The sequence below is a fragment of the Pelodiscus sinensis genome, chromosome 1 (genome assembly GCF_049634645.1).
Source record: "Pelodiscus sinensis isolate JC-2024 chromosome 1, ASM4963464v1, whole genome shotgun sequence".
Classification (NCBI taxonomy): Eukaryota; Metazoa; Chordata; order Testudines; family Trionychidae; genus Pelodiscus; species Pelodiscus sinensis.
The window spans coordinates 161,528,911-161,537,895 of record NC_134711.1 but is presented as its reverse complement, the minus strand read 5'-3'; the positions used below and the strand labels follow the sequence as shown (position 1 = coordinate 161,537,895).

The window sequence follows — 8,985 nt, the reverse complement described above, 5'->3', positions numbered from 1 at the left end:
AAGCAATTAGTCAATTATCCTGTCGACTATCTGATAAGCATTTGCTTATTGGATAGGCAACTAGTCAACTAGTCCTTCACATCCCTAGCTTGTACACAAAGCAGTTACTTTAATTGGGCAAGACATAAATATGCTGTAGACACTATAGTTATGCTCTGATGGCATTTAGGAGACTAACAGCACTACAACTGTGAGGAGGGTCAAGTTTCTATCATGAACTTGGCTTTCAAAAAGTACTTTTAAATCCTTTTCCATCTGTCCTTGAGGCAGAGTTCTGAAACAGGACTATAGAGTGGGTTGAGTCACTTCCCAGTGCTGGGGCATGAAGACCCTGAAATTGAAAAAAAAATGTCCAAGTCTTCTGCAGTTCTCCCTATAGGTGGGGATCTGATCCTCTACATTGCTCTCTGTAGGTGGAGAGGAACATCTGCAAGATGGCTGCTAACGCAGGCATGATGATAATTTGATCAGTTGACCTTTGTGGGATTTGAATGGAAAGTGAGACCTTAGCAAAATGCTCGAGTAGTTTAGTTCTTCCTCACTGAATCCTATCATCTACCAAAAATAAAAAATGAGCTTTACCACCACAATTGTAGCTTTTTTTGTCAGTGCTCAAGTTTTTACCGAGAAAAGCAATATCCTGAATTAGCACCTCTAAGTGGTGAAAGAAAAAAAGACTGGAAGAGGGAAAAGTTTCACACTTAGCATTTTACATCTCCAGTGGAGACCATCATTTTATTCTGTATTTGTAGAGCACCAAACACTATGAAGTCTTCATCCCTACGAATATAATAATGAACTGATATCTGCTCATCTTATGTTCCCCAGGTCCATACCAAGTGTCAATTAAAATCTCCTCACTCAGCTATAAGTTAAAAAGGTCAGAGGTTGAGAGAGCAGAAGAAAAAGACAAGGTATGGCGGCAGCAAAAGGAAAGGAACCACAAATACATCAAGAAGGAAGAGACTGCAGACCCAAGGGGGTGAACAGTGGCAAATAGAGGAGGGAAAGAATACAGATATCGGGAGAAGAATAAGAAAGACAAGAAATATAGTGGGAGTATAGACAGAAGAGAAAGGGAGAGCTATAGAGAAAATGCACACTTTGTGTTCCCATGTTTAGGCAGAACAGCAGAGTTTGCTGCTTGCTTTCTCTTGAGCCCTGCACTCTGGGAAAGGACAGTATCTGTTTAGATTTGTGTCTAAATTTAAACCCTGATTGGCTTTGCCTCCCCCTTCACTCCCCACCCTCCCTTCCTCTCCACCACCCTCCCTTCTTCCTTGTTCTCTAGTGCAGGGACACTCACTAGGCTCTGTCAGTTCTCAAACTGAGCTGGGGCTTGGATATTATATTATACGCTCCTTAGCAGTGTGTTCTCACTCTGGCTGGACAGAAACTTTCCACAGCTAAGGGAGAAAAGGGTGGGGAAGAACAACTGACCTGAGGAAACCCTTCACTTGCAGAATATGGAGGTAAAAATTATTTCAGTAGCCGCGCGTTGCTTTGCTGACTTACTTACCCCAGCAGTTCAGATTGAATTAGCTCCACCTTTACTAGGAGCAGGTAATAATGTCAGTTTGCAGTATTAAAAGACAAATAGCCCCCTCAGTGCCCCTTGGAACTTCTTGAACAGAGTTTATTCTAAAGTTGGAAGGGGGGGGGGAGAAGAGCATGTGTATATGGGGGAGGGGTGTGGTGTGTAGTTCATTTTTGAGCCTCTTCTCCTGCATTGGAGAAGGCAGTAAACTTCAAGAGGGCTGTCATCATTTTGAGGCATGATTCAAACGGTTACAAAATTAGGCACAGAAGGAGGAACTAACTCATGGAGCTGAAACTTCAGGCTTCATGGGGGTAGCTGTAGCTATACATCTCAGCAGCCTCTTTGCAGGAATGTCCTTTATTTTAGACCCCAGTGTTCCTTCTATCGCATCTGGATCTTGCAATCTCACGTTTGCTGTCAAAGATTTTTGGCACAAGAAGCAGCAGCCACAAGAAACCTTGTTTAAGCAAAAGAAATTCATACCATATAATTAAGAAATTCTTGTGCTTTTCATTGCACCTCCCCGTCTGCCCATCTTGTACCTAGTGAATGGCGGGAGCAAGGTCTGATGGTGGGACTACAGAGATATGGGTCAGGACTCCAGGGTTCTATTCCAAACCCTGCCGATGACCTGCAGCATGACTTTGGACAAGGTCCTTGACCTTCCCCCATCCCCTCCCCCGTTTCCATTAATGAAAAATGGAGGGAATAGTACTTCCCTAGATTTCAGATGTGACACAAGACTGAATTGACATTTTACAATATAAAAAGTCATAGAGTTTTTAAAGTACACCAAGAGCTTCAGCTAAAAGTTGTCATAGAAAATAAAAGTATTATCTATTGTGATTAATTAGGGCATAGGACATGGAGATTATTACAATAGTCAAAAATTCAATTGACAAAAGGCTTTCTCATTCATTTCTCTGCAGTTACAGACCTTTTTATGTAACACTGTATTTTTTCTGGGAAAACAAGTTTTGTGTTAGTCCTCAATCCTAGTGTTGAAGGGGATCTGAGCACAGGAGGCAAATATCAAGACTAGGGAACAGTGTTCCTTCGGTACCACCATACTTTTTCATTGAATTTTTCCACTGTGCAGTTCACCGTGGGTGTTCTGACAGTTCCCAGTTTCTAAACTAGCTCCTGGTTGTGCTCTGATGCTTTAAGAGCAAGGGTTAAAGATCAGGCAACTTCAGTAGAAAATCCTCAAAAGGAAATCAGACCTGTGGGCACCCAGGTTTTATGTGTAGAACAGGATCAAGCAGTAATCATACCAACTCAAGATGAGTCATGTTGAGGGGTCAAATTAAATTGCTTCCCAGGGGCTTGTAGATTTGATAGAGCCAAGCCTATGTCATTAACTGTGCTTAAGTTACAGTTAGTCTTATCATCTTTAGTTGTACAGCATCCTATGATGTTCTCTGTCTGAGAAGGGTCTTTTTTGTTGGTCTCATAAAACAGACACAGACTAAAGTTTATCCAGTGGTGAGTCTCAGACTGCTAGGAAACTCAGAAAATATATAAAGCCACACACTCATTTAATTCAAGGCTAGTAGAAAATCTAATATAAAAAGTACTTACTATCCAGGAAATCACATGCTTATAATCAGACTGATATGTAGAGCTGGAACGGACATTAGGTCACATCTAATCCATTCTCCACCAGCACAAGCCAATGTATTTTCTAGTGTTTCATGCACTTGTATTTTAAAGGTCATAAGAAATGAGGCTTCCACTTCCTTTGGGAATCAAACAGGGCCTACCAAATCTCATTATCAGGAAGTTTTTCCTGAGATTTATTCTAAAATTTTCTTTCTCTTGATTTTTTTCCCCATCACTACTAGCTACCTCCTTTTTACCACCATAAATTACTGTCCTTCCTAGAAACTTACTTGCTTTAACCATTTGTAGATAGTTGCAATTTCTTTAGTTATTATATTTAACAGCACCTTTCGTCTTCAGAAACATTTTATACATCATGAATTTGGCTTCTTGCACCTCTGTAAAGAAGGTTAATATTATACAGAGGTTTAGGCCACATATAAAGCCAGCTGTGCCAGAGGTAGGATCAAAGACTGAGGAAATCCCAGGTCCCTCCTCAGTGTCCTTCTCCCTCATTAGAGCTTTTAGCAGGCAGCCGTGCCAGAATATACAGCCTTTTGTCTCTTCGGCCTCCAGGCTTAATGCATCCATGCAACAGGAACAAGAAGTTCTGTCATTTCCCCCTTTGCCAGGCAGTTTGCTTCAGCTGTAGAGTGCAGAGCTGTTATGTGCTCTGTAGCTGGTATAATTGACAAGCTCTTCACGCTAATGGGACAGATGATGATTACCAGAGCTACAGAGTGAGATGGGCTACCTTCAGATGATTGCCATTTCCATCAGGTCCCTAGATCCTTAAGGACAAAAATAACCAGGAGGGTTCACTTGCCTTGTGTGATTTTACTGCTGCTGTTTTTCTTTGTGTTTTGTAGCTAGAATCTTATCCAGTCTGCCATCAGGAACATACTGAGCATTTTAGTTAGGTCAGCTGCTATACAAACAAAGATGGGTTAGCACCCCCGGTTGGGAAGAATACAGCAAAATCTAAGATTGCCAACTCCTATGGTTTTATTGTGAGTTTCATGTATTTGTTTTTCTTAATGTTCTAGCTTCTAGAGTCGGGTTTAACCTAAAAATTCCAGCTTTTGTTTTAAAATAGTAAACTTCTAGCCTTCATGGCTGCAGACCATAGCTTGAAAATGTGAATCCTAACAAACTCCACCAGCAGACTGCAAATAAAAAGAACTAAAATGTAAGACACTTAACATTGTCAATACTGATAATACTGTAAAACTGCCCTCAAGAGAACATACACTAAATTTCTCTGTAGGATTCACAAAATTGGGAGTAGGGGCAACATGCAGCCCCGTTACTTTGTAATTACCTTAGAAGGTTTGGCATTTGATCTGAATAAGCAGCCTAAAGTTTAGATGCATTTTTGAACTGTATGATCTTTTGAGCTTTGTGAAACTCAGCTGGAAACTTTGTGAGATTAGGCCTCATGTGGAACTTCCAGTACCTCCTGCAGCTGGTTAAGTAGGTTATTGTTATTGCATTTTCCTGCCACTCTGATGCTGGAGACTGGTAGTGCAGAGGCATGTGAAAGTTACAAATAAGGTAGGTGCCGGAAGCAATCCAAGTCTTCGAGCAGCAGTTTGTTTTCTGGACTAAGATGAAAAAATATTTTAATTTTCTCTGAGCAGTTGGGATGCAGCTGACAACTTCACTGTGGGGACAGTTACCGCTCCCTTTTCTGTATTCCTCAGTAGGGGTCATTTCTCCTCCTCTTAGTGTCTGTACTCCTAACTCCTCCAGGCAGCTAACTTCTGGTGGGCTTTCATTTTGCCAAGGAGGAGAGCAGTTCTCTGCCCCTTTGGGTAGCTTGCTTGGTCACTTCCTTTTGGTGGCTATGTACTGAGTGGATTCCTTGTTCCAGAGCATGGCTGCATCTGGACTGGCAAGTTTTTCCACAAAAGTGGCTGCTTTTGCGCAAAAACTTGCCAGCTGTCTACACTGGCCGCTTGATTTTGCGCAAAAGCACTGACATTCTACTGTCCAAAATCAGTGCTTCTTGCACAAATGCTTTGATGTTCCCGTTCAGGCAAAAGCCCTTTTCTGGAAATGTTTTTGCGCAAGAGGGCCAGTGTAGACAGCTAAAAACTGTTTTGTGCAAAAAAGCCCCGATGGCGAAAATGGCAATCGGGGCTTTCTTGCGCAAAACTGCGTCTAGATTGGCATGGACGCTTTTCCGCAAAAAATGCTTTTGCAGAAAAGCGTCCGTGCCAATCTAGACACTCTTTTCTGCAAATGCTTTTAACGGAAAAACTTTTCCGTTAAAAGCATTTGCGGAAAATCATGCCAGTCTAGACGTAGCCCGTGTATTCTCTCCACAGGAAAAATGTACAGGAGCAACTGAGCTATGGGTTTTCACCTGGCACAGGCAGGGCACTGTAAAAATGACATTAACTCCTGACTTTTGTCACTGCCATGAAAACCCCACTAGCCTGTCCTCAGTAGGTGAATAGTAGTAGAGAGGTAGCCGTGTTAGTCTGATCTTGCTAAAACAAAAGGAAAAATTATGTAGCACTTTAAAGACTAACAAGATGGTTTAATAGGTGATGAGCTTTCGTGGGCCAGGCCCACTTCCTCAGATCTGAGGAAGTGGGTCTGGCCCACGAAAGCTCATCACCTATTAAACCATCTTGTTAGTCTTTAAAGTGCTACATAGTTTTTCCCAATAGGTGAGATAGTGAGGAGACACAGAAGGAAGATTCTCTCATCCCTCTGTTCTCCTTTCCTTTCCTATGAGCTGTCACACTCCACATCTGAGTCCCGACACAACTATTTCCTCTGACAGGAATACAGACTTACCTTCCTATTTCACAGCACATTCAGCCAGAGCATAGCAGAGTTTAGCATCACTGTATCATACTAAAAATCCAATGGGACTAAAGCCCTCTCCCAAGCCCCAACACTGCTGCAGAAGCAGTTATTCTGCCTCTAGTAATAACTATTCAGCATCAGGCAGAGCAAGCACTGAAATGTGGGTTTCCTGGCTTTCAGGGGGTTACTTCAACTACTAGGCTATTAGTTATTCTGGGTGCTGGTACTCTGTTAGGGCATGTTTACACTTCAAGGTGGGAATGTAATTTCCAGCTCAAGAAAACATGCCCATGCTAAAAACAGAGTTTAGCTACTGTGTGAGCAGCAGGAATGGTTGTTAACTCCCAGAGTATGCTTTCTGAGGCACATCCCTGGGATGGCTAATCCTTCCTTCCACTTAACTTGTGCTGGCTACATTTTATTTTTAGTGCACTAGCTTGATTAAAGTTAGCACAGGTAGTTTGATTTTGTTGATCCCTGAAAGGATTTAATGGGTGTCACTGAGCAACCTGCTCCAATATGGCCCCTCAGCCTCCTGAGCCAACGACTGGACAAGTCACTCTTTCCGGCCCATCACCACTTTAACTGGCTGGAACTGTTGCTGTTGAGCAGCATAATACATTTCTTTTCGTGACTGAGTACATAACTCATTTTCTCCTTGATGATCCTGTGATGCAAATCATAGTTTCCGATGATAGCTGGAGGAAGACACTTTGTGTGATCCTGTCTTCTTGGTTCACAGTTCCAATGACAGTTGAGTGCATGAGGCAGCAGGGGAGGAGATTTAAACTACCAGCCCTGCAAACTGAGTCTGGCATCTCCAGCATTAATAAAGACTCTTATGCAGAACATAACAATCAGACCAGCTCACTCTCTCAAAGCTACCTTAGCCCTGCAGAGTGAATGCTTGTTCTGTATTGTCAAGTCAGCAGGCTGTGACTTGAGATCAGCCACAATCAGCTCTGTCATGATGGGAGATATTGCAGTGTGAATACTGCCTACATATACAAGGGCAGAATTTGAACCACATGGACCATGTGTATTGTTTAAAAAGAGCCTATTTTTACTTAGTCACTAGGGATATTTTTCTGAGTCGTTGATTCTCATCTCTAAGCCATTAGTTGGAGTCCTTCCAAAGCTATGCAGTGCAGGATCCAGCTAGGAGTCTCCTCCAAAGAATTTTTTACGTTAACAATTCCAGCCTACATCTTTCTAACATCGTACTGCCAACCAAGGCAACATAGTGATGCCATGATACAGCTCAGGGATTGCAAAAGGTTTGTCTGCCCTGATAATTGTCAATTAAAGATTGCTCTTAAAAATAAGAAAAGAGAACAGATTCTTTTCATTTACATGCAGATAAGGATTTTCATGGTGTAACTGAGCAGAATTTGGCCCTTGGTAAATACACTTCTAATCTAAAATAATGGTATGGTGTCCTCTGCTGAACAAAGGTAGCAGTTACTCTAACTTTAGCCTCACAGTAGTCTTTACAAGTGGAAAAAAGTGCACTGATGTCGTCCAAGGTAATTCCATGCTGATTCTTGTCCTTTGGACAGTAGTCTCCAGTTTTAGAACTATTCTAGGTAGCAACACAAATGCTGTTCAAGTAGCAGCATTACAGTTCTTGATCAGAGGTAGCTCTCTGGTTATCCTCTGTCTTGTTAGAGGCAGCTCTCTGTTTATCCTCATCATTGACTAAGAGGTGGTGGGAAAGGAAACTATGGCTGTGCTAGCGACAAGGAGTCCTGTGGCATCTTATAGACTAACAGATGTATCGGAGCATAAGCTTTCGTGGGCAAAGACCCACTTCGTCAGATGCATACATGCATCTGACGAAGTGGGTCTTTGCCCACGAAAGCTTATGCTCCGATACATCTGTTAGTCTATAAGATGCCACAGGACTCCTTATTGCTTTTAGAGATTCAGACTAACATGGCTACTCCTCTGATATGTGGCTGTGCTGTGCACATTTGTGGGCTGTCTGGGATAATGCCATACTGCTTTTGCAACATAGTTTGTGTAATATTAGTACTTCGATTTCTTTGGATGAAAAGTGATCTAGATGGGCAAAGTTCTTACTAAACTCAGTGAATGATCACAAACTGCCCCGACACTGTGAAAATACTAACCCCCCTTTTCAACTGCTATAATGTAGAAGTTATTCAGTACAACATAGCCACATTAAATAGTTTAGAACTTGAAGGGGGAAAAAAGACTATCATCTTATTGCAACTGGAGATGGAATTTTAGGAGGCAGAACTCAATTACTAGAGTCACTGTCCTGTTTCTATGAAAGTGTCATGAGATCTTGGATGCCCCAGAGCACTACAGTTTTACATTTCATCTGAGCCAACACCTCCAGTAGCACTGTGCCCCTAGTACAATACTGCTGTATTGGTTCCACATTGACTCAGTTAAATGGATACTACCTTTTTGAATCACCATTGTCAATCGGATGGTCTTAGTTGTAAGCATAGACCCGGCCAAATCAAACCTCATTTGTGCAATCGGATGAGGTCACAACACAAATTGGCATGGCTGCAGTCTGTTTTTTTTAAGCATGGCATTTGTGCTCTACAGAGTCTGTCCATACCGCACACTATGTGTATGTAACCTGTTGGTCAGTGTGTGTTGTATTCTTTCCACAAAGATATGGGTCTGTTACAGTCCTGGTTCCCATTCCTATCAGATCATACTATTAAGTGAATAATTCACTTAGAGGGGCTGCAAAATAAGAATAAAGAAAGGCCCAGTGGGTCTAATATAATATCCAGCACAATCCTATTGATAAAATTGTAACTATATTTTCTCTATGTATAGAATAAATGTATATCAATAACTTGGTGTGATGGTCACAGCTTAATAAACTCTGGTCATCTGAAGAATTAAGTCTGGATCACTTGGCTGAATGGCAAGAGTGATCACTGTCTAAATAAAATGTGAAGGTGTATAGACCTCAGAATTAGGAATAATTTAGTTTATTGAACTAGAAGGTATACCTAGGTGTAGTGCAATGAGAT

General features: G+C 41.7%; 1 protein-coding gene across 1 annotated transcript in view; it reads left to right on the top strand.

Moving 5' to 3' along the window:
• The first annotated feature begins 1,266 nt into the window (after positions 1 to 1,266).
• RCSD1 (RCSD domain containing 1) overlaps positions 1,267 to 8,985 on the top strand; it is a 43,141-nt gene continuing 35,422 nt past the window's right edge. Inside the window, exon 1 of the mRNA XM_075909122.1 lies at positions 1,267 to 1,472. Within this exon, the coding sequence (XP_075765237.1) occupies positions 1,467 to 1,472 (6 nt within the window). The 5' untranslated portion in view covers positions 1,267 to 1,466. The remainder of the gene's footprint in view (positions 1,473 to 8,985) is intronic.